Source organism: Diadema antillarum, unplaced genomic scaffold (assembly GCF_040938485.1).
Source record: "Diadema antillarum isolate AM-2024a unplaced genomic scaffold, OU_Dant_1.0 seq00000321_RagTag, whole genome shotgun sequence".
NCBI classification, from domain to species: Eukaryota; Metazoa; Echinodermata; class Echinoidea; order Diadematoida; family Diadematidae; genus Diadema; species Diadema antillarum.
This window is the reverse complement of record NW_027271340.1, coordinates 864832-891812: the sequence shown is the minus strand read 5'-3', so window position 1 is coordinate 891812 and position 26981 is coordinate 864832. Positions and strand designations below refer to the sequence as shown.

At 39.3% G+C, this 26981-nt stretch overlaps 1 protein-coding gene and 1 pseudogene across 1 annotated transcript in view; one reads left to right on the top strand and one right to left on the bottom strand.

The window, feature by feature from the left end:
* The window catches only part of LOC139730592 (transcription factor CP2-like), a 58401-nt gene extending 37888 nt beyond the window's left edge, over positions 1-20513 (top strand). Inside the window, exons 9-16 of the mRNA XM_071641449.1 lie at positions 676-872; positions 1594-1657; positions 6821-6914; positions 8101-8191; positions 9846-9895; positions 13706-13848; positions 15368-15419; positions 16740-20513. Coding sequence (XP_071497550.1) covers positions 676-872; positions 1594-1657; positions 6821-6914; positions 8101-8191; positions 9846-9895; positions 13706-13848; positions 15368-15419; positions 16740-16777 — 729 coding nt within the window. The 3' untranslated portion in view covers positions 16778-20513. The remainder of the gene's footprint in view (positions 1-675; positions 873-1593; positions 1658-6820; positions 6915-8100; positions 8192-9845; positions 9896-13705; positions 13849-15367; positions 15420-16739) is intronic.
* LOC139730578 (uncharacterized) lies at positions 10717-11456 on the bottom strand (annotated as a pseudogene).
* Positions 20514-26981: the final 6468 nt, after the last annotated feature.

Sequence of the window (26981 nt, the reverse complement as noted above, 5' to 3'; positions counted from 1 at the left end):
TGCTCGTAAAAGATGTTGATATAAAACATTTGTAGGAAATGTATGTACTTGAATCTATGAAGATCCGCAGAATTTATGCCTAAATGTTAGGCAAGGAAGAAGTGCTTGCCAGAAGAGTTGACAGTGAGTCAAATTTTCTCCTTACCATTATTAAACAGAAAAATCTTCAGAAATTCAGTTTTGGCTCTGATGTTGCCAATTTCTACCCATTCCACAGACAATACTGAGAGGAGGGAAATATGGAAGATTCACTCAGGTATTCTGGTGTCACTTCATGGGATGTTTAAAAACAGATTTACCAGGGGGTGTTTGTTTCTTTTCTCATCAAATCTGTGCTAACGCATAGCGCACAAATATTGCCTACTGTGACTCAAATAATGTCGTGGTCAATATTTGTTTTATATACTGAACAAGACTTAAATATTCCATTTGTACAGGCATTATACCTTTCTGATATCAAATTTCTTGCAAGCCGTCATTTGTGCATGGAGCTAGCTGGCATTGTATTTACGCTAGATGGTGGCTGCAAATGCACACAAACTGTATCAAAGGTGTCATTATACTGCGACCTCTCTCTCAAGTCCTGAGAGATTTGTTGGAGTCTGTAGAACTCCTCGTACTGTGGCATTCAACTCACAGTGAGGTATATATATGATTATCTGGTCTCTACTCCAGTGTTCTCATGATGCTGGGCAGCCGTCCTCCTTACAAATCACCAGCAGCCCCCTCCCATACCACAACGACAGCTTTTCCTCCATAGAGCAGCAGAACTACCCAAACATTGAGCAGAGTTTTTCGTCCATAGACCAGAGCTTTGGGGCCACGCCGGACAGGTCAGCGAACTTAGCCAATTGCAGCGCAGCTTTTGAAAGGTAACATTGAATCTTGGATTTATTTTAAGAGGGGGGGGGGGGTGGTTGGGGGCAGGGTGAAGGGGGAGTAACCTGAATCTTAAAATGAAGACACTTTGCAGACATTCATTTTTCTTAGAAGAAAAATGCACAAGTCCATTTACAAATGATTTGTTGGATGACTCTTACAAGCTGTTGACAAGTAATGAGTGGTTAGCATACTTTTAGGACAAAATTCTATGGTGCTTTAATATCTATCCTGATTTAAATGATAGCACAGCTTTTGAAGAGTAAAGGCATGATTGGGTACTTGCATCATTCCTATTTCCTTTGTACAGGTCATTAAATGCAGATGGCTGCATTATCTGAAAATGAAAAAGTATATTTTGTGTTAATGTTTTTTTTTTTTTCAACCTTAAAATAAGGGCCATTCATGTGTGAGACTCTTGATTTGTCAGGTTCTTGAAACTGGTAACCCTTTAGCTATGCTTCAAGCAGCTTCTGTAGGCAGAAGTTTAGCACTTTGTCAGATTTGTTCTACGCTAATTGAATGATTTATCAGTGGAATGTATTCTCAATGTCAACATCGTAACAAACTTAGTGTCAAAGTTGCACTAGTAAAGTTTTATGAGTAAAAATGAACTGCTGCTGGTTGAATATTTTAAACATGAAACTGTAGTCACATTACAAGACTGTGACATTTCTCCCCTCTGTGCATCATTGACCATTTTCTCCTCTGCAGGTCTCCCGCTTCTACTTCAAATCATGTACTCTCACCGGAAGTTCCTCAGCCCGCCACACTCATGGTAAGCTTCTCTCAGACAGATTACCCAAGTAGAGCAGTCAGATAATTTTGTGATCTAGATTTTAATTCTGCATTCCATAGTAAACATCACTTAATAGTGACTTCGTTTTCCCCTCGCTTTAGTTCGTGAATTTCACATCTTCTTCACTTCTCTCTATTATTTCCATGATTTTCAAACCTTCTCCCTCCTCCCTCCTTTCTGTTTTAGTACGGTCTGCTATGTCGAAATATTGGACCCCGTGAGATTTTCGTGCCAAAATTGATTTTTTTAGCTAACTTTGTCAATTTGGGGGTGCTGAATCCAAAAAACTTTGGTTCCATTTTTTTCGACCACGTCTTCAGCCGCCATTTTGGATTTCAAAATGGCCGCCATAGCAAACTGTATTTTGACCCAATTCTCATAATGTGAGCACCATAGAAGGTTCAAATTTGATGCAAAAATCATGTTTATGATGTCAGACATTCTGATACACCATTTCCTGATGTTGTATATTGTTTTAATACAATTTGAGGGCTGCCATCTTGAAATTCAAAATGGCCACCGTAGCTAAATGTATTTTTACCTGTGTCTCAGGTTGTAAGCACCATGAAAAGTATAAATTTGGGGCAAAAAGCATACTTATGATAGATGTCAGACATGTTAATATATACATTTTTGTTTTAAATGATGGATCATTTTGGTTGGCGGCCATCTTGAAATTCAAAATGGCCACCATAGCAAGTGTAATTGGGCCTATATCTCATATCATATGCATTGTGTATAGGTTCTAATTTGGGGAAAACAGCATGCATATGCTATCAAACTTTCTGAAACATCTTTATCTGAAATGATGGTCCATTTTGATATTATAGGTGGCCATCTTGAAATTCAAAATGGCCGCCATACCAGAATGTATATTTTGACCCATATTTCATGTTGTAACCAATACAGAAAGTTCACATTTCGGGCATAAACTGGGCTCATGATGTTGAACATTCAGATGCACTTTGATCCCCTCCCTAAAATTGCAGATCATTTTTGAGGCTGCCATTTTATCATTCAAAATGACTGCTTTTCAGCTAATGGCAAGCAACTTTTTGGCATATCAATGTTTATGGTGGTGTACATTGTACATTCTTTTACAAACACACACACACATAATTATACATTCTGTAATAATGGATTATTCGCATTGGCTGCCACTCTTGAAATTCAAGATGGATTTCGACCCATATTTGGTGCTGTAAGATCTTTACCCTGCAAACTCAAGCATGCTGGAGCACTTTCATGTAGGACCTATGTGTAAGTCAATCACTTTAGTAAATAGTATTATTATTGCGTATAAAAGCGGGACTGCTTCCAGTCGGTACACTGCCATGTTGAAATGCAAAATGGCTGCCATGGGAAACATTCCTTTAAGAGCTTGCATTTGAGTAAAACTTGTGAATTGGAAAAAGTGCCTCAATAACTGTCTGAGTGACTAAATGCCCCCATTAAGACGATTTGGTTGTAGAGTTTAAATAAACAATATTAACCGTGTACTAAAAATTCATGGGATATTTACTTAGTTTATGTCTTCTAGGCTCATTCCCTGCATGTGTTTTTGAAGTCACAGCACTTGTATAGGGCTGTACAATGGGGAGAATTGGTTCTAAATTCTTCCAGAAACAATTGCATTTGCATTTCGTGCCACATGAACATGATAATGAATTCTGTGGCTACCGTTGGTGTAGGAAGCTCAAAGCACTTAATTGCACAGTTTATGCATAGGCCTATCCGCTGAAAATAACTACAATGTACCATATTATATTCCCCTGTAAGTAGAGGCACAAATTAGGTTGTGAAAGTTTACGAGGTTTGTTCTCTGGATGTGTTGTATCAAGACTCTATACAAGAGCAAAGCGGGAGATTGTTCAGGTTGAAGTCATCCACGCCCAACTTCTGGAAAGCATGGACTGTGTCATTGCACATTCTGCATGATTCAAGGCTTAGAGAATTCTTGATCCATCTGCTCTTTGAGACATCCTCAAATTTTCAACTTCAGCCTGCACCATGAAAGGCATGACCAAGCAGACCTTTGTTTTTCGCAACAATTTGCAGAACATAATCTCTCAACAATGTCAATTGTACTTTTATCTCCTTTTCCAGTGATGGAGTAGACAACATGCGATGCAGTATTAAAAGAGAAGCAAAGATCAATTAGGAGAATGAAAATGTCAGTGTCTATACGTAATAATCATCAATATCTCTGAAATTCCCTGTTGCTCTTGAAGTAGCATCTAATACATGCAATGGAATGAGGATATCTGATTCCTCGTTGTGACGGGTGACAGCTCCCATAGCATCTTCGATGAACCCTTTGTTTCTTTTTTTTCCCCGTGATGTGGTATCTGTGTCAGATGGAATTGACTGCTCAGTATTTCAACTTTCAGGCTGATTATTTGGCTCAGTTTTGTGGGTTTCTAAGGCATGGGTATGAAAAACCTTTGTTAGTGAGAATGAGGAGAAGGCCATAACATTATGAGATGAAGAGTGATTGTGGAATTACTTAGAACAGTAGAACTTATAACTTCCGATAATTGTATCGTATTGTTATAAGAAGGTATTGGTCCTCTTAAGCTTAATAACTTTTGATCCAATCTTAAATGGTGTATTTCAATTGCAAGAGCTGAATGTCTGGCCTTTCTCATATTAGCCCAGATAGATTTTTTTTTTATTCTTTCAGATACAAATTCTTCGTACAGAACATGAAAACTTCCTTTTTCATCTCTTTCTAGAATATCCTCCTTGAACCTGATTGCCAAACACCATATTCATCAGTTTCAATGCAGTGACAATTTTTGAGATTACCCTTGTGTGATGGTGTTCTAAATCATTGAGGAATTTTGATGCATCGAAAGTGCCACAGAACTGAGCTATTATTGCTCCTTTGTAGTTTTAGAATCATTGGCGGTAAAGCAGTAAGCATCTTGGAAGTCTTGATAATTGAGGATGACCCACACAGGGCAATCAGGAAAAAAACCTACTCATTGACATTCCTTATTCATTCTATGTTATTCCAGAAACACATCCAGCAATTATGAGCTTCCTGATGAGTTGTTTCATTTTGTGGTCAACAAACAAGCTTGTGAATGGGATGCCTGGTAGGGTGACCATGGCATTTCTTGCCATTGCGAGACTTTTCCTTGTTTGTCTTCATTCTCTCGAGGCAGCATCAAGTTTTTGAAGATCACCTTTAATCGTATCAATGCTTGCTTTTGTACAGATATTTAATAACTGGGATTGAATGTAACTTTTAACGAGGTTCCACGACACCAAATAGTGTATTGCCTGAGAGGCAAAAACAAATCACGTGTGTATTAAGTGCATAGCTGTAGCACACAGTACGCAAACCACATATACCTGGCTATTATGGGACGTGGGATGTAATGCTTACACGCTTGCCCACACCTATGGGAAGTGGTATAGGACCCCTCCCCTACCCCCCCCCCCCTACCATATGCAGTTTTTGCCCCTCAGGATGGCTTGATGACGTCATTGGAACCTCGTCCTTACAGTCTGAATTTATGGTGGCCATTTTGAATTAAGAGCTGGCTGTCGTTCTGTGTGACCTGAAAATGAATTCGAATGAAAATGAATGTTTTCATGAAAAATGAAAACTAGGACAATTTTGGCAAATTTATCTAAGGCGCTTACCACAGTCTTATATGTTTTTATATGGCCACCATCTTGAATCTCAAGATGGTGGCGTATCTAATGATCCACAATAGGAAACAGCTGTACTGGAACGTTGGACACCACAAGCATGTACATTACTGAAAATTTGATGCTCCTTCAATAATTGCAACATGAGGTATGGGTAAAAACGCTATGGCGGCCATTTTGAATTTCAAGATGGCAGCCTATGAATTGTATCAAAACAATCCACAATATCAGAAAATGATATATCAGAGTGTTTGACATCACAACCATGCATTTTGCACCAAATTTGTAGCTTCTACAATGCTCACTGTATGAGATATGGTTCAAAATATTGTTTGCTATGGCGGCCATTTTGAAATTCAAGATGGCAGCCTACATAATGTATCAAAACAATCTACAATATCAGAAAAAGATATACCAGTGTGTTTGACATCTCAACCATGCATTTTGCACCAAATTTAAAGCTTCTACAATGCTCACTTAATGAGATATGGATAAAAATACAGTTTGCTATGGCGGCCATTTTGAAATTCAAAATGGCGGCTGAAGACGTGGTCGGAAAAAATGGAACCAAAGTTTTTTGGATTCAGCACCCCCAAACTGACTAAGTTAGCCAAAAAAATCAATTTTGGCACAAAAATCTCACGGGATTACATAGTAGCCTCTACTATTTCATCTTTCTCCTTCCACCGACTTCCAAACCCTTTACCTGATTCTTATTCTGTTCTTCATTACAATTGTCCGTGTCTCCTATTCTCTCATCTCCACTTGTGCAACTTCATCTTCCAGCTCACCGCTTTTCTTCAATTGTCACCATTTGCCTTCCTTACACACTCCCTATGTCACTTCCCTCCTCCACTCTCCTCTTTGTAAGGTCCTCCTTTGCCAAACAACAGTCCCTGCAAGGACCACAGGCATGTGGTGTTACTACAAGCCTCTCTTCCTCATTTATGTCACTATGCAAACTTTCAAACAAAACATTATTTTTTGTCATTTTCACAATGATATCATGCATGGTTCAACATTATTACGATGATGTATGTCTTTTGAGAGTAAGATACACCCCAAACTTATATTGTCTGCCCAGTAACAGATATGCAATTCGAAAGTTTGATACAGAATGAACTGACGTGTGGAAAAAGTAATAGCATTGTGGATAGTGACATCAGTCTTTTTAGGTCCTAATTTGACTTGTTGGAATGCTGCTGAATTCTTCTTATGCTATATTTTCTGAATGAGGATTGATAGGCAAGAGATTTGCTAGCCCTGTCTCAACTTAGATGGTTTTGATATGATGAGATTGTATGTTCTTGTTTGATTCACTAACATTCATCTAAATCTAATACTCTGATGTTGGTTGAAGCTACAGGTTCTGCTTACCACATTCGTTTAAAGTAAATCTCACTGTGGATAAAAGTCAAAGTTTCCAACCCCATTACTGATTATTGATTGAACATCTCCCTTTTTTTCCTTTGCATGCAGCCATTACATCCCCATTTTACAGCAGCTCAGACACAAGAATGGCTGAAACAGAACCGCTTTGAAAACTACTGCAAATTATTCCAGAACTTCGCAGGTAGGAGACCTTCATCCAGCCACTGTCTTCTGTTTGTCTTGCAATATGGGTAGAGAATCTGTAATCAGTAGAAGGAAATATTTGGCATTATGGTATAATAAATGGTAATTAAGTAATTCTTAAATGAAAGAAAGATATTATTCAGAGGGATGAAGGCTCAGGTTTGAGTTTCTTCAGTTTGTCTCCCTCTACAAATGAAAATTTGTTAAGATCGCAACTGCTGATCTGTAAATTAACGAACATGTCGGAAAAAAGGAGCCAGTGGGACTCAAACCTGTCATCTACTGCTTTCTGGGCAGCGACACTACCACCAGGCTGTCCCTGGTTGCCGGCAGTGACACGATGAACATGGAACAAATACCCAAGCTCAGAGATTCCGACATTGTTATGTTAAGTAGTCCAAGGCGGACAAGGCATAGGATAAATGAAAGAAAGATATTATTCAGAGGGGTGAAGGCTCAGGTTTGAGTTTCTTCAGTTTGTCTCCCTCTACAAATGAAAATTTGTTAAGATCGCAACTGCTGATCTGTAAATTAACAAACATGTTGGAAAAAAGGAACCAGTGGGACTCGAACCTGTCATCTACTGCTTTCTGGACAGCGACACTACCACCAGGCTGTCCCTGGTTGCCGGCAGTGACACAATGAACATGGAACAAATACCCAACAGCAGGTTGTTCTGACATGTTTGTTAATTTACAGATCAGCAGTTGCGATCTTGACAAATTTTCATTTGTAGAGGGAGACAAACTGAAGAAACTCAAACCTAAGTAAATCTTGTAATACAATATAGATGATTTCTAGGGTAAGATGGGGGATGGTTTTATGGATTGTCTTGATCACTTATGATATCTTTACCTACAAATGCTATTGTTTGTGACTGAGGAAGAAGAGAGTATTTGTTTGTTTGTTTGTTGTTGTGTTGGTTTTCTGGATGATGTTTGCTGAAGTTGCCAAACTGTTACCTGCTGTTGGTATTTTGTGTCATAATAAGCAGTAGTGTTGGTGTACATGGATGCAGAAGCAGTTGACATGATGCAAGAAATGACCTCATATAACCTGCAGCATATTAGCCAATCACAAAACAGGGTTTCTCAAGTGCCTTCACACAGGAAAATGTTTAGGTTTATTTGTGATTCATTGTTGTTCTGATCTGTGTTAGTCATTTTTGTCTCAATCTCATGCAGGATCTGATCTACTCAGACTAGCGAAGGAAGATCTCATTCGAATTCTAGGGCCAGCTGATGGAATTAGACTCAACAACGCCTTACAAGAAAGGTATGGAGTGAATACCATCATAGGGGCAGCAAGGTGGCTGGCCTACATGCTAGCATGTTTGCCTTGCCATCAAGAAGCGTAGATTTGAGTCCATAGTGCTCTGTCTTTCCAATAGGATGTACACAGGCAGTCCCATGTGTGACAGAGTAACTACTCTTGCCTGTTAAGGCTGCGTTCACATAGAAGTATTCAGTATTCAGTATTCGGTATTTGGTATTCGAGCACCGAATACACTATCACTCGCACCGTCAACTCACCATCCCAGGTAGTGAGGATTTCTTCCTCCTACATCGCAGCAAATCTTATTAACAATTTCTAAACTGCATCAGAATGTCAGTCTACATGCTTATTTTTGCTAAAGGGCAAATCCAGACCAAAATTGTTATTATTTCATAAACGAGAGACGGTATACGCTGCAAGAAAATCGAACAAGCTCGATTCCCACTTTGCTACACTTTTCGCAGCTATTCGGTACTTTCGAATAGTGCCCTCTTATGTGAACCGGTGTGTGGAAATCCTATCGTTCGATTCAAGCTATTCGCGTGCCCTCGAAAAACGAGCCCGAATACCCGAATAGTATACTTCTATGTGAACGCAGCCTAAACCCTTGTGCTTTATTCACCATTTGGCATGCAGGCGAGAATGCTTTCTTTGCCAATTTGCACAGATGTTTAGAATCTGATTGTCAGTGAATAGAGATTACCTCATCCCCTTTAATTATCCCTATTTTGTCACCATGGCCTGCGTGTTGGACTGAGGCACATTGCTACACTTGAGTGGGTTTGCTGTGCAACTAGGTCAAGTTGGAATGGATTGATGAATTCCGATGAAACAGATCGGCAAGTCCAACTAGACACCTTTGCACATAGAGGGTCAGGGAGGTTACACTTCAAATTTCCTCATAAATAGTAGGGTGCAAGACAAGGGGGCAACCCTATAAAATTGGCAGTTTACGCACACGCACACCCTCCATGAAATATTAAGTGAGTAATGGTTTCCCCTAGGTGACTTCCAGTTGTCAACAAGCAGTATCAACCCAACACCTTGTGCCATACAGATAAATGAGTGAATGCCATTATTAAAGGCTATAAGGTGTGTTCCTTATGCTTTCCAGTTTTCTGCAGCATAGCAGAAGACTTCTTACATCTGGCATTAGGAACGGACATGGCTTTTGTTTATTAGGGGTTTTGTTTTATTTTTTTAATGAAAAGTGAACGCATGCTTTCTAGTTTCCCCTTACTTGATATTTTGTTATGAGTATATGTGATGTCTTCCAGTTGGCAGATGAAAATACTGCTTACAATAAAGCTTTGGATTACTCTCACATGTTATTCATTTTTCTGTAGCATACTTGTTCAGTTAACCCCTACCCCTATAAATCCTGGTTATCGTGGTATATCAAATAGGAGCTTATAAAAGTATTGCACAAGACTTTTGTTATACACAAGAATTTTGTTCTATCTTCAAAGAGAAGTAGACCAATATGTGGTCCTTCAATTGAATTAAGAGGACATTAACACAGACTGCCTCATAATTCTTGAATACTTCAGACCATGAAATCATTTGCAGACTGTTGCATATTTCATGTATGATGTCGAGTTAAGAGGAGCAGGATGTGAGAATTAATGTGATGTGATATGATTCTTCTTTTCAGGCACATAAGACCAAGACTAACAATGTATGTTTGCCAAGAGCAAGAACAAGGTAAGCTGTCAGTTCAAAAGTGGATGTTAACAACTTATCAACACTTGTTCTTGTTCATTTGTAACTTGATACATTCCATTCAAGGTCAGTTTGGGAGGGGGGGGGGGTGGAGTAATATTTCTCAGCAAAGCAACTGTCAATTATAGGAATAACGCATTCTGCAGAGTTGTTTAGCGAGTATGCAGTGCACGAGAGGTTTCTTCTGAGCATGCGCACTCCACACAAGCCAGAGGCGAGTGTGGAGTGTGCATGCGAAGAAGAAACCTCGAGTGCCCTGCATATCGCTGAACAACGACGGGAAAATGTGTTATTCCTTTCATAAGATGGCTAAGTAATTTCAAACGTGAGGTTAATATACCTTGTATGAGAAAGAAATAATGAAATAAATCAAATATCAAAGATTTTGAAATTGTACTTACGGTTGGAAAATGGTCCAGAGTAGGCTTTCTCCAAGATTATCCCAGCTTGTGCTGAATCTGTGATATATTCCAAAGTTTCAAATCCAACACATGAAATTGAAAATGTTCCAACTCTCAAGAATTCAACATATTTACAGCTATTTACAGCAGATCTGACAGCTTATACTGCCTAGATCTAGTTGTTGATAGTCACGTTACATCCGTGGAAGTGGAAAACGTTTCCACTCCCCGAACGAACGTGACCGGTGTCCCTCCTGACCGTGATCGATTATGTCGACTGTGTACTAATAGTTTGGTTTTGGGTTAGAACGATGTTATCCTGCCGGATATCGCACTCGTACTCGGAGTCGTAGTCATGGCCATTTGCTACAGTTTCTTGACTAAAGTTACTCGTTGTTGTTGCTATGGCACTGGATGTGGAGGGGCATTCCGCGATGGCCTTGCTACAAGATGTAGATTCCTGGTCGCCCAGCTCCTGGTTCTTATTGTCCTTGTTGACATCCGAGTATAGGCAAGTGGCCAACGATTCAGACATTTTTTTTCAGTTTCGTTTGGCTTGTTTTGGAATTGTGCTTCAGCGAAACTGCCAATTTGTGCCCGCTGACACTCTGGATATCGTGAGCCTCGTATCCACAGGCATCGAGTGTTGTGATGCTGGTTGCCCTTAGACAGTGATTGGTATACGTTAGCTTGCATCCGGCCTTTTGTGACAGATTTTTCTGTTTGTTGCCAATCGTGTTAATGCCTAATGGGGCATTGTCGAACCATGGGGTATCTTGTGCCAGCTCCTCCTTCGAAACATCTTTTGGCCTTTGCCACATCCAAGGGTTTTGGGGGTCCAACTTCGCTACATATTTCTCAAATGTGGCTTCCGGACACCTTTCACCCAGTTCAGGCATTTCAAACATCAAGCCAGCATCGGCTTCTTGGATGACATTTTCGCGGTTGTTTTTTGTTAGAAAGTCTCTCATTTGTACGTATTTCCGTCCACAATCATCTGCTTTGATGGTAAAGTCTTCAGCTTTCACCCCACGAATGTTCTCCCGTCCTCGATTACAGTAAAAGGTGAGAACGTCCAAGAAAACCTTATCCTGGAGGCCTCTGGGGGTGGAGAGGTCTAGTGACTCTTGTATCTTGCTCATGTCGTCTGACGAAATCACGGGTTTGTGTACAACGGATCCTTTGCCTTCTTTCTTTGCCGTCACTTTCATCGCTTTGAAAACGCGGTTTGCTTGAGGAAACTTGCTGCTATCACCAATATCTATTCCATAGTTCTCGACAAAGTATCTCTGAACACCGAACCTAATGTTTTGTAGCGACCTTGTTTTGTATGATTCTCCATTGTCCTTCCTTATTCCAGAGTAGAATTTGGTCAAAAACTTGTCCAAATCTTTGGTATCCATGGCGATTTCTTCCAAATCAGTTCCAGTGAATTTGGCAAAGTCCATGAGTTTACATTTAGTAAATTTCAATACCTTCTTTGTCCCTTTGCTGTCCATGTCGTTTACCATTTGGTCAATCTCTTCATCTGTCATAACTTGGAAGGAGATGGAAAAGTCCTCCTCCTTTGTTTGATTCACAGACGCCATATCTCAAGGTTTCCGAATGAGTTGTGATTTCGAAACAGACGCACAAAGGCAGGCTACAGCGACGAAACTTAAGCCAATCAGTAATCGAGATCGTAGATCGTGAGATAGACTAGATCAAAATCAGTAAAAACGAGGAGCCATAAAAACTCTTATTTCAGCAGGAGTTAATTTTTGATAGCACAAGTTTTAAATCCTATAAAATAATGTGAGTGGTGGCCTTGAAACTATCTGGTTAAATGAAGAATTTTACTGCAAAAGGTTATTTTTACTGAGTTTCCACTGAAAAATCGTCAGTACATCCCTGGCGATCGATGAATTTGTGTCATAAATTCAATTTCTTTTTCAACATGATCTGGTGGATCAGGACGGCTAGCTAGTTAAGTTATAAGGTGATTTTGTGTGTTGTGCCTGTGTACGGCAGACTGTTGTGGACACGAGTCAATTTTCGGCTAAAGACAACATTGAGTCTCTTTTTATATTACTAGTGCATGACTGAAATCACATTTAACCATGAAATTTTAATGTAATATTTCTAAATGTAAGCAATTAGTTTATGAAAAGTTCATTTTTCATATTACGTGACCTCATTGAGCATAAGCTGGTACAAATCGAAATCTCGACTTTTGAGACACTGTGCATGCGCCAAAACTGTGCATTAGACAATTTGGGTGCGCGAAATCCCATGGGCGTGCAGGGATAGACACTTTTCGCGAATGACCACGTGGTACGCTTTGACCAATCAGCAAGCTGGAAATTACTTAGCCATCTTATAATGTACAATGAGATAATACCTTCCAAGATGACTTTGACTGTCAGTGTGTGGTTGTAAGCACCTTTAATAGAGGGTAGTAACAGTTTTCCCCTCAATATATTGTTATTAATATAGATTGACAGGGAAATGTATTTAAAGACGCTGCAGTGTGGGGATACCATGGAGTGAAAAGGCTGGCTTGGCTCAAATATATTTGAGAATTCAAGTAAAGAATTGTGAATAGCTCTCTCTCTCTCTCTGATCTCTCGGTAAGTGCACACACAGGCAAAGAAACTCAAGTGGAGCTGACTGTTACCGATGAGCATACGCTTTGATGCACATATTTGCTGACCCATGGCGGTTGGGCTCTATATTTGTGGTTTTCTAATGTACCCCGTTGGGCAGCGAATGAAGATTCAATCAGACTGTGGAAAAGAAAAAAAAAAAAATCAATCAGACCACCCATGTTTCCCCATGCTACTGGGCCGTGAAGCTTTGTTTGATAGCATGGTTGACAAACACTATCCTTCAAAAAATGAGGGAGGGTTTTGTGTGCAAGTTCTGCATGAGCACACTATGTGTATATTTACTTGTCTTCTTGCTGAAAGTACAATAACATTTCACTGTGAGAAACATAAACAAAACAAAACAAATACCTGGTAGAACACTGTCCATCAGTGTCATTGATTCCAGGGTACTGCCATCTGTACAGTGAATGCATAGTGTATATTATTGGTGCTGACATGTTTACAGAACATTCAGTGGAATGCAGCTGCTTATTTTGCCATGACAGATTATTCATTTGACAGCAGCGACAAATTGTAGGTTCTATAGAATTTCACTCTCAGATATTTTCATGACTTTCAGTAGTTTTCAAGTCTCATCATTTGCCCAATTTTTGCTCAAATTCTTAGTGGCTTGCAGCTTTGGTAATTCCTGCTTAGAATGAACCTAATTTTTTACCTGTATGCCACTTCTCTTTCACTTGAAATAAGAGAAGATAAAAGTTTCGAGCAATTTTCTTTTTTTCTCCCCCCCCCCCCCAACTCAGTTTACCATGCTGTTTACCTAGAGAGACCAATGGTCACTGAACTCAAGGCCAAGCTAGCAGCACTATTTCAGGTGGATACAGAGCACATTTCCAGGGTCTTAAAGCAGGGGACAGGAGGAATCAGAGTGTTGGTCAGCGACGAGGTGAGAGACGGTCACTTTTGCATGTTAGTCTTCTCTTTATTTGTCAGTTTGTGTGTTAGGCACTATTTTGTGATGTGAAATCCATGTGTGTCTCTCTCTCTCTATGTGTCTGCATGCATATGTGTATGCTGCATCAAGTTTTTTTGTCTGATTTTCCAGCTGTCTGTACCCATGTTTATGTCTGTCTGTATACATCTATATCTCTCTGTTGTTTCTAGCACTGACAGCCTGATTATACTCACTGGATTTTTGTCCAACTCTTCCCGTCTGTATTTCTGTCTGTATGTAATGTATCTATCTCTACCTATTTATCTACTTACCTTTCTATTTATCGATATAGGTATCTACTATCTATCTATCTACCTGTCTATCTATTTACTTATCCACTTTCTGTCTATCTCTCCATCTATCTCCCTGTTTATATCTGTCTATGTACATATTTATCTACTTACCTATCCATCTATGTATCTATCTATCTATGTATCTATCTACTGTCTTTATCTATCTTTCTTTCTACCTGGTATCTACTTATCTGTCTATTTATCTATCTATGTCTGTCTGTAATTTTTCTATCTCTCCCCTCCCTTTCTCCTTCTCTTTAACTTTTCATCTCTCTATCTGCCAGTTCTTGTCACTTCACGTTTAGTCGCAAATTGAGCATCAAGTACAATGCACTCCCATTACAACGAACATGGCTGTAATGAAATTCCGGTTACAGCGAAGTAAAAATTCAAGCCACAACATTATCCATTCTATGTGTCTTTATTGTTTGTTTGCTCGGTTATAATGAAATTTTGATGTAACGAAAGAAAACTGCTGGTCCCGAGGACTTTGTTATAACTGGAGTCCACTGTATGACAAGCAGTATTACTGTGATTTTCAGGAGATGAACAATTTATCAATGAAATAATATGGCCAGTCACATGTGAGCACTTATGTAGACATCAATGCTTTGTCAATGTTTTCTGAAGAATATTGTTCTGACATATCTAAAATATTCCATAGCATATGTACTTCTAATGCCATTGTAGGTTTGCTTTGCAAATGCTTGTCACGACAGCCCGTGAAATTGTATCATGTGAATGCAGGCATTGAAAAACTTTTGCATGCCTTTGTCAACAGATCAAATTTCCAGGGTTGTTTGCAGCCTAAATGGCCATGATTCTGACAGTTATAGGTGTCATACAGTGTCTATAAAGCATGCCGTAACACTTGCTAACATGACATCATCAGCATTGACAATAAACCTCTTCTTCCTTCTCTCTTCTCACAATCCTTTGACCCAAACTGCATTCAGTAGTCAGTATACTGGTAGCTACCAGCTTTTGAAGGCAGCACCTGCATTTGTTGCCTAAATGTAGTTTGGCGGTCGTATTGGGTAACTAGGAATATGCCACCACATAGGAATGTGAGTGTGTGACGACGTTAAATGCTCTATGATCTCTCATTTGATGGTGTTATAGGTCCTGTGATGCTGTCTATCGTTTTATCTATCTCTTTTGTTCTCTTCTCCCTCCAGATGGTACAGAATATATCTGATGAGAGCATATTTTCACTGGAAGCCTTGAAAGGTACTTGTGACACAGGGAACCCGTATCCCATTCTTCCTACATTTTGTTGTCCGTGTCTATGTAGTCATTTTTTTACATATCTCAGCACCATTAGAGTAGATTTTACATAATTTAGTCAATGTTTACATTACACTCCAACAGTTTTATTGAACCATTGTTTGATTTTCCAAGGATATGAATGATATTTCTTATGAATTAACTGTAAAAAGCACTAAAAGGTTTCTCTAGAAGTTTTGCAAGAATTTTGTGGAAAGTGTATGGTCATACTGGCAAAAGTTCTGAGAACTTGAACTTTGCAAAGTTTTGCCAATGTGACCACGGTTAGTGTTTCTTTATTTTCAAGATCACTCGCGAACAGAAAGAAATGAGAAATCTGAGAAGAGAATGTACTGCATAGAAAACCATGAGGGTGGTACTTGTGTCGATCAAAATTCAGACTTCAATTTTCAGTCTTTCTGTATGAAAATGAAAATGAAATGTTTTTTGTTTTACTCAGTTTTAAGTATTTTATTGTCCCCGCCGAACGAGATCGAGCAGGGGACTATGAAACGGGCTCCGTACGTGTGTGTGTCCATGTGTCCGTCCGTCTGTCTGTGCGTCCGTGTGTGATCAAAATGTTCAATTTGCTACTTCTCTGTCATTTATGAGCCAATTTTGATTCTGTTTGCTTTATATGATAGCACTACATGGGAGCTTTGAAACTTCTACACAGAATTTCAGTCGTGACCTTTGACCTTGACCTTTGACCTATCTTGTACATTTTGCTTCAAAATGCTACTCCTTTGCCATTTCTAACCCAATTTCGATTCCGTTTGCTCTATGTGATGGCACTAGGTGAGGGCTTCAAAACTTCTTCACAGAATTTTGACCTTTGACTTCTTTGACCTTTGACCTTGATTTTTGACCTATATTGTACATTTAGCTACTAAATGCTACTTCCGGCGGGGACATATATTACGCACTGCGTAATTTCTACTTTTCCTTGTTTAATTGTGTGTCTGTGATTGAATCATGTTTCATTTTGCAGAATCATTTTTGTGTCTTTTAGATCTTATATTTGTTTATGAATTCTGAATGCGTGTTGAAATTCAAATTAGAATTGTAAAATCATGAAAATGACTCTTTCTGCATCACTTATGACTCATGTTATGCTCACAGGTATCATGATTAATTGTTGTTGTGCACTGAGAAAAACGAAGACATAAAATTTATAAAAAAAAATTGGAAGTAAATGAAGTGAAACACACAATTTAGGAGAGCTAGTCTTTTCCTGCTATTTTGACTCGTAATATAAATCTTTCTTTTGCACTTTGCATGTAGATGCAGACAGCGCTACATACACGATCATCATGAAGTGAGACGAAGGAAGAATCCCGAGAGAGTGTGACGATGATTATCGAGTGTCTTTTGGTAGGCGGAAATGAACACTTGTCACGGAGTATCGACATAAGCGTAAATCAAATCAAGATCGTTTGGTATGTGTGAGGCTCGCCGACCTTCGCTCGGAGTACAAAAGGATGGCACATGTCTTGGAGGGAGAGGACAAAAGAGGACCGCCATGGCTTAAAAGACTCACCCGGAGAGTAACATGCTCTGATAGCAGCTGTCATGGCAACAGCCAAGTAGACTATCAATCTTCTGCTGGTTGCCATGGTAACTACTAAGATTAGAGAGTAGCCTAGAAATGGCAGTGGACCTGTCAAGGCAAACGAGCCTGTATGTAAAAGGAGGGAAAAAAAACAAAAGATTCTTATTCTTATTACAACTAATTTCTGTTTTAAAGTGTGTATGGATGAAGGGTGATTCGGCAAAAGCAAACTTCTATGCGGAGAATTTGGGATTAATTGTGGTTTGGCTACTATACAACTTGTATTTCCTAGCACACATGGTTTATGTGCAAACATCCTGAATAAGGTATGTGAAGAAAGAAAACACACTAATAATTAATATTTTCAGTGAAAGTCATTCCTTGCATGTAAATGTGCATCAAGTGATGTGGACGATTCCAGAGAAGTATTACGCAGAGTGGAAGCACCGCCGGTACTGCTTAACTCAAACTGGCGTCCACCAAATATGTGGAGCAGGCTGGAGACGTGCTCTTGTGATGCGGACCATGGACTCGGTACCTCACGTACAAGTCTGGCAAGTCTGTTATGAGCAAGAACTCTTGGGTATATACTCCCTAATGAGGATGAGTGTTCCCTTTGCGAGGACAGATTCTGCCTTGTGGGGACAAATGCGTCCTGGGGGAGGAAGGACAAGTGCTCCCTTGTGACGACAGATACTACCTTGTGGGGACCCGTGCTCCTTTGTGAGGAGGCAGGTTTACCTTGTGAGGACCCATGCTCCTTCATGAGGACACGGGTTTACCTTGTGAGGACCTGTGCTCCTTCATGAGGACACAGGTTTACCTTGTGAGGACCTGTGCTCCTTTGTGAGGACACAGGTTTACCTTGTGAGGACCCATGCTCCTTCGTGAGGACATAGGTTTACCTTGTGAGGATCAGTGCTCCTTTGTGAGGAGGCAGGTTTACCTTGTGAGCTGAATGAGGTAGACGGGTGGATGTTCTGGTCTTGTACCCAAGTGTACGACTGTCTGAAGGACATGCAAAGTTTTTGTTTCAAAGCTCTACAAATTTTTCTATCCTGGATGGTTATACCATATCGTGTAGAGGGTAGTCAAGACCAGCGCAATCAGACAAGATTATGGAGTGAAAAGGAAGAAAGACGAGAATGCTGTGGACCTTGTATTGGTGGGAATCTTGGACCCCGTTTACAGTGAGCGAAAGGGCCGGGCACGGCCGCGGCTGAGCCTGGCCTTCATTTCAGTGTAAACGAGCAAAAGGCCAAATGCGGGGCCAAAATTGGCCGCGCATTTGGCCACGCTCTGGAGGTGGTCTCGGCCGCGGCCGAGCCGCGGCTGAGCCCAGCCTTTTCTCAGTGTAAACGCAAACTGGGCCAAATGCAGTACCAAATTTAGTCTGGCTTCCAGACCCTCTGCCCGTACTATTTCGCTATTCAGGATATTAACCCCCTCAACGTCGAAAACTAGTATAGTTTAAGGTGGTTTTGTCCTGCAAAGGATTATTCCTTCGGCAAAGGCCTTTGCCGAATGTCGACTTCGTCGCCACGGAATCCAGTTGGCAAAGGGTCTGGACACCAAACTATACCAAATTGCATTTGTTTACAAGCAGAGCGCCACTACAACAAAATATTGAAAGGTTTGAATTAAAAGCCCGGGCTGAGCACGGCACTGTAAACGGACAGAATTGCGGGGCCGAGCCCCGCAATTGAGGCCGGGCTCGGCCCAGCCCCGCACTGTAAACGAGGTGTTAGAGGAAGATATTTTGGGGCATGTTTCATATCTTTTGTATGTTTACCCGTGATGATAAAGATTAAGTTTAATGTGTTGATTGCATGTAAACTATGTTTATCTGAAAGCAATTTCTGGAAGCGTTGCTCATCACAGATGGTGTGGGAGTTTTCACATACAGTGTACCAATTGCAATATTCGTTTTGATCAAGCTTGAAAAGTTTTTGTCAGTCATGAATGGACACATGTCTTGGCATGTAGGAGAATGACTATTGAAGAAAAGGATTGACATAACTGTTGCAGAGTTGATTCTTTTTTTCTCTTTTTTTTAAGTTGCATATCCAAATGAGGAGGGCATAGGAAGCTAATATCAATAGTAATGGATTATGAATATATGATTTCTGATTTGGGAGCTGGCCTCACAAATACTTTGGGAAGTAATGCATGCTGAACAAAGCAGAATGAATAGAAAGAATTTACATGATTGCTTGGCATGTTGAGGATTAGAAGGACGTAAATGGGTGGTAGGATGTTCAGTATGTTTTCAGCTCTTCTGCATCTGAGTTGCCTGCGAGTGAGATTGGGTTGAGTGGTCACTGTATAGGTCCCATACCATTGGGGGAGATCCAATGTAACAGATCTAGAACGAATAGGGCCTAGATGGTTTGTAATACCGGAACTAGAAAGGATTTCTGCCCTTCTGCATCTTAATTGATTGCATGTACAGCTCAAGGTGAATATACTCCACATGTGTTTCATGGTATTTTGAAGAGAACCCTATCAGAATTTCAGATCCGGAAGGATCTTGTATTACTTCTGCTTCTAAACTGAACGTATCGTGCAAATTCTGCACCTTTTTTCTCTTGACATGATTTGAAAGAATAATGATTTTAAAGAAACATAATTTCAAAGAAGTTTTCCATATGTTAGATGCACCAGCATTTGACATGTGTACAAATCTCTGCAACAGTTACTTGTTTTGTTGCAAAGAGAACGTGCATGACTTTTTGGAGAAGTAAGCATTTTGGAATGAAAGGTACATGAGGATTTAATCGAATTCTATCTGTAAGAGTCATGAGATCAAACCGGTAGCATTTCAGTTTTGCAATGAAATTATTCCTCCATTGTCCTGATGTGCAAACTGTTCTCTAGATCCAGTCATTTATGTCATGAAAGTTAACATTTTTGTAACACTCGTGATATTCTCTTGCAATGCAAACTTTACTTTTCTTCAACAGATGAAAGCAAAAAAGTGACTTTAAAACATCATCCATCTTTTCTTATTCTGCTTTTGTGTTAAGCTGCTCTCTGTTGAAGTCACATGTTATGGTCAGATGAATTTTTCTTTATCTTAATGCAATAAGTTTAACACAAGCAAAATCGACTTCAGATTTAATGCAGAATCCAGTGCTTGCAATGCCAGCTGTGTAACATCTCCGACCTCTTTCGTCACGAGGTGTAGAGTTTGATGGGTAACATCTGACAGTCAGTAGTAGGCACCATTATTCTGTTTGTTGAAGTCATGGACATCACGATGGAACACCAGCAGCGCAGTTGACCAGTTAAGGACAATTCCTGAGTATATTTGGGCAAGTGTCTATGGGAAATGCGTGTTGTAACAAAATCAGCTCGTCTGCAGCGGGTTAAAGGACAAGTTTACCTTCATAGACGTGGATTGAGTGAATACAGCAGTATTAGAAGAACACATCAGTGAAAGTTTGAGGAAAATCAGACAATCCATTTGAAAGTTGTGAATCTTTAAAAAAGTTTCTGTGCAGTCACCACTGGATGAGAAGACTACTGCAGTGTATGATGTCACATGTGTAGAACTATATAAGGAAAATATAAAGAGAATTTTACAAAATTTCCTTTTATGAAAAAAGTACACTTTCCATCAACTTGTCACAGACATATGTTAAAGGTAATGTTATTCCCCCTTGCCTTCTGAAAGAGGCAAGTCTGGTGCTCTTTTGTTGTCTTAGATAAGTGAAAACATATTACGTTGAATTTTCTTTATACTTTCTGTATATCGCTCTACACATGTGACATCACAAACTGTAGTAATCTTCTCATCAAGTGATGGCGGCACTGAAACTTCAAAAATTCATAACTTTTAAATGGATTGTCCAATTTTCCTCACACTTTCAATGATATGTTTTATAAATATTGCTGCATTCTCTCAATTCACGTGTATGATGAAGGTGAACTCATCCTTCAATCTCATTTGATGGCTGTCGTGAGGGTCAAAGTCTCCTCTTTAAATATTTAATCTCGTTTATGAGCAAATATACAAAAAGCCTCCACGAGGTCATAATTTCATTCTCCTTGGCAGAGGTATATAAATTTTAAAACCCCTAGAGCTATAAAGTTATTACCGGTACAGTCAAAGTGAGAGAGTGGTGAGAAAAGTCAAACTTCATTATTAAGTTGAAGGTGATGCGTTTATGTTTTAATCCAGCACCTACAAATATTGAGCACCTTTTTTTTTTCAGGTTGCCAAGAGAAAATGAATATTTGTGGTATTGCATGAAATGACAAGGCATTTAAATTCGTCTTCAGGCCTTATCAAATAAACTGTGTGATATGACATAAACTGCTTGCATTCAAGGTAGCCTGAACTTGACCCCGTTATTTTGCAGTTTATAAAATGCAGCCCTCACCTCGCTGGCGTCTTTCATGAATGTTAATCGTCCTACCCGTTAGTCATGTCATTTGAAGTTTGGACAGAATTTTCACCGTCTCAAATTCTTCAGCTTAGCTCCATAGATCACTGTCATACTACAGTTTTTATTCAGTAGAACTTTGTTATACAGAGATTATGGGTGTAAGAAAACCCTCTTTGATAAGGTAATTTTGCAGGTCCACATCCTTCACATTTGTGTGTTTTTGTACCCTCATATAGCGAGAAACCTGATATATAACAGGGTACCAGGTACCGTAATTTCATGGTTTTTAGGTCCACACTATAACGAGTTTCCCCTGTAGTACTGGTCAATGTGTGGATGACCTATAGAAAAAAAAATATATATATGGCCACTTCATCGCTCTGCCATAGGTCATAATCTTGAGCTGCCTGAGTAGGGTCACTAATGTCAAGGAGGTTGGTACTCATCAAGTTGTGATCCCCTCTCAACGCTTTTAAACAATAACGCTGTGCGATGTTGTTGTAGCTACGATAGAGAAATTGTGTATGTATTGACAGGCAAGGTTTGCAAATTACTAAGAGTACCTATTTGAAGTTTAGCTTTTGTAGACGACTTGAAATATTTCTGCATAAGAAAGAGTGCGGATTTGACTTTCAGATGATTTAGGACATTTACTCTTGTGAATCTCAACCAAGTGAAGAATTACGAGAATTCGAATGCGATGTCTTTGATAATTCGTGGAGAATTGAATTATATATGGCGGTTGGCTTGTGGTAGTGAATGATGGCATAAAGAGAGCAGAAACTGAAACTGTCAAAACACTCTAGATATGAGTGATACGAAAACATCTTCAATCATTCAACAACAAGACCAGATACGGAAGCTATGTTGCTCTGATAGTTCTGGTGACAGCTACAGTAAACTTTAACCCGTTGAGGACGAGTCCCAAGTATGCTTGTGTCTATGGGAAATGCGTGTTGTGGCAAAATCAGCCTGTCCACAATGGGTTAAAGAGGGGCAAGACAAGATTCTAGAGAATAGTGTAGTGGTTTGTGGCCCCCAGAACATGTCTGAATGGCCTAGTCACCTCTTGGCAATAAACTAGAGTCTGTTCATTGTTATATGAGTGTTGGGGCCGCTTTTAATTGTGTGTAGAGCTGGAAGCAAGCATACAGATATATCTTTTCAGTCAGATTGGGCCTGAGCTTTCGATCCTTACAGAATCTTCGTCAGAGGCAACATGCTCCCCCAAAGATCAAAAGATACAGTTTTATATCTTTTGCTGGAATGCATGCCCCACAAGATTTACCTCAGCCAGTGATCAGTTGCAATCTGATAAGATCCATCAACATTTCAGCAAATCTTTACATCTCCATTGGTTCTTGTTTCTGTGAAGCTGCTTTCCACCGCTCCCCTGATTGAGCTTCATTGCCCCTCCAAAAATTCAGTGAGATCCCCAGTGTCTTATGTTTGATTTAAAAGCTTTTACAGTAGTTACAAATAATTCTATTTAAAGTGACCTTTGACCCCCACGCAATCCCATCATGCTAAGATCTTTGTATGGTGATTGGATGCGTGGTGTTGGTGGTGTGACACAACTCTTTGTACACATTCTCTCTCGATCTCTCATGTTGTAGGGATGTAGATGGATTTTAAAATCTCTTGAGAAGCATTGAAAATGTTTGTAGTTTACCATTGAGTTCTAAAAGTGTTATCACTGTTCTTGCCTATATGTTTAATGAGTGATTTTGTGTAGATGTCATGTTTTCTGTCCTTATTTTGTCTTTTTCATTCTATCTTTTTAATAGGTCATATGAAATATGTTCAAAGTGTTGTAGAGCAAATGAAGAGAGAAAAATCTGCAGGTATATGTTTGCCATGTTGTGACCGGGTAGTTTAATGATGTAAGCATTGTGTGAATTCAATTTGCCAAGCAAGCATAAAGTCCCATTCATTGTTGCCAAGCCACAGTTATGAAAAGAACAATGAAGACCTTTCGTAGTTATGCACCATGTGAAAAGGAGTAAGATGAGAATTGTCATCCTTTTTTTTTTTTCAAGAAAGTAAGCTAATGTTCTTCTGAAGATATGAAGTTGGATTTCTTATGTGTCAGCTGAGCAAAGGGAAGCAGATGTTTGCGTGTAAATTGTAAGTTGATATTTCTTTCACTTTAAAAAAAAATCAATTGAAAGCAACTTGTTAGTCTTGGATTCTGCATTGCCAATTTACAGCACAAGATACAGATCAATTTTGCAGATAGTTGGCTGTGGTGTGGGTAGACAGTAGAGTGTTTCGTGGTGAGCTTTTGAAATTTTGTGTGTCACATAGCTCATAGTGGTGCTTGCACGGTGTAGTATGTTTCCTTGTATCATGGTTGTGCTCTGGTGTAGCATGGTGTAAAGCCTTATGAACACCAGGGCCCCATGTCATAAAAGATGCTAGGATGACAACTCTTGCTGGAATGGCAACTTCCCAAAGCAACGGCCAATCAGAAAGCTAGATTCTTGTCGTCACCATGACAATTGCCATTCCAGCGAGCGTTGCTATCATAGCAACTTTTTATGAAATTGGGCCCAGATGTACTGTTTGATTCATGTACTTATTTGTAGTACTATGTGGTGTGGTTTTATTTTTCTCATGTCTTGTGTAGGACACTGTTTTTGCACCAGGGCCCCTGTGTGATAAAGAGGTGCAAATAATCGTTATGTTTGTTTTTGGGCATGGAGAACTTTTTGACATCCATCTTACAGTCAATGCTACCTCTTTGTGTCACAGGGACCAGTTCAGGTATGAAAGAGTACAGTTGCATGGTCATAACTGAGCTCATTCTCTGCTTTTTAAGCAGAAAAGTCATGGTATTGTTACTACATGAGCAGCTACATTGAGAATTATGTTGGCTTGTTCTAGAGCCGTGCTGTTATACATCAGTGAAGCAGCAATATTGATGATATTCCAGTTGCTGCTGATATATATTAACTCTACCATGAATCACTCGGCCTGTCGAAAGTTGGAAAAATCTAAATTGATGAATACTGTTAGTCCTTAACCTGTTGAGGACGAGTCTGGAGTATACTCGGGCAGGTGTTTATCGGAAATGTGTGTTGTAGCAAAATCAGCCCATTCTCAACGGGGTAACTTATTGTGCCATGGGAGGATATGTTATTGGTTGAAATTATAATCTTGTCATAATCAAATTCACTCCTTTAACTTAATATACAGTTTAATTGTCAGAAACTCTAGAAAAATGGACAGAGCCATGTGTTTGATGCACAGTGTAAGAAAGAAATAATGATAAGGCAAGATGTGGAGGAAAGTGGGAGTTGAGTGAAGAAAACTTGAAAATGACTCGTTCACTGACAGTTGTTTGCATAGTAGGAAACATAGAGAAAGACGAAGTGAACCATTTGTCAATACGAGTCTCATGCCCCCAGGTCTGTTAATGGTAATGTTTAGTGTAAGTATAAATTGTTTTCGGCAAGGTTGTGTAACTTTGTTAAGTTCTGCCTATAATGCTAATGAAAAGGGTATTTTATCATCAAGCATTATTTTTTTCTCCAATGCCTCGTATCTTCATTGCAGCTTTAATTTATGTTTATGTCATTGTGTACTTCCTTATAGTTCCATGTGTCTTGCACATAAAAAAATCAAGTTGTAGAGGCAGTGTACTAGTCAGTTTTGCCAGACTGAACAGTTTTTCATTGATGACATAACCCAGATATCTCTTTTGCAATATTCGGTTTGAAATTTAGTATGCCTTACAACCATCTCGCATATCATATCTAGTGTGAAAACAGAAAGAAAGAAAAACAGAAGAAAGAATTAATTTTGAAGCACAAACCAACAGATGAGCAAGATGATGAATATTCAAATTGCCAGATACATGTATTTGTAGTCCTTGTTTAAATTGTCAGTTTTGTTGATGCTAGAGTAGGTGTTACAGTGTGAAATTCAGAAGTGGCTCTTTGCAGCGTTTGCTCCAAGGGATAGGGTACTTCCCTTGATCCCAAGAAGACAGACAGAAGTTTGTCTCAATTTTGTTTTCCTGTTCCTGCATCCCAAAGCCTGCTAGCTAGCAATTTTTGCAGTTCAATTTGCAGCATTATGTGCTTCTATCCCTCACAATGCCCATATTATTATTATTATTTATTTTTTTTTTGGAGTAGGGCCTACAGACTAGGGTGTGATGGATGATACTGATATTCAGTTCTGAGAAATGCATAGTACCTTAGAGATGGATGCACTTGATGAAATTTATGCCAAGAAATGACCAGTTTGTGTGTATGGTTAGTGCATTACAGTTATCTGGAGCATTGCAACTTCCAAGAATCCTTAATTTCCAAAACTACAGTGTATCAAGCTTCATGTAAAGGTACCTGTCTGTGTGGCAGGGACAATTATTTGAAGTGTTCTGCTGGGCAAAGAATGGATGTGTTTGTGGAGTGAGTACTGTAGTATGTTTATAGTCTGGTATGTAGGCTCACAAAGAAATGTTGTAGGTGTGAGGATCAAGACATTTCCATAGGGTGAAAGTCTTGAGTGACCAGTATTTCGTAACTCAGAGTGGAACGAGAATAGATCTCAGCCATTTTTGTGATATTGGCTGGCCTTTGAAGGTTGTGTTCAATGTACCGGGTATTGCTGGAGCATGGATTTGGAAAGGTTGTGTCAGTTCACGACAGTGGCATTAGAATATTAGCAAAGGAGATATCTCTCAATTTCCCATGACATTATAAAGGCCAACCACTATCGCAAACATTGTGGATATCAAATGCGTGAAGTGAAATGCAAGGGAGAGGGTTGTTGTGAATAAAAGGGTCCACTTCTTATCTCGTTAGAATAACCAACTTGTCAAGATTGAGAAAGTTGAAGTGGTGATGTGGTGAAGGGATTATGAAGTTGTATTGATCCACCTTTTGATGCCTTGGCAGTCTTAGTTATGGTTTTATGTTTCTCTCTGTGTTCCCACCCAAATCATGTTTTTGTATGTCATGAAAAGTGAGACACTTGAAAAGACTGCTTGTGAGATTATGATGAAATCATTTTATAAAATTGTACATATTTCTCTGAAAAAAAATGAAGGAAGTACCTATATAGAAGAAAATAGTTATTTCTTAATGACCATGGTATAGTTGTAAACATATTATAGTAAATACTTTTGAAAGCAAAATGTCAAATTTCGTGCAATGCTCCCTTGTTTTGTTTTTGTGTGTGTTGATTGTGTTCTGTTTATATATGTGTATGCCATGTACCCAGTATATGAGAGAGTGAACTGTGCTATTTTGCAATGAAGGATAAAGTTCATGAAAATCAGTCAAAATATTTATTTTTGTAGCCATTCCTTGCAGATGTTATGTATATACATGTATATATATATATATATATATATATATATATATATATATATATATATATACATGTACATACATACACACACACACACACACACACACACACACACACACACACACACACACACACACACACACACACACACACACAGAAAAGAAAAAGGTAAACCTGACTAAAAGTTGATCCTGGAAAAAATCAAACCTGTGATTTAGCTCATCTTTGGAGTGTCTGGTCGAACATGTAAAAATGGCTGCA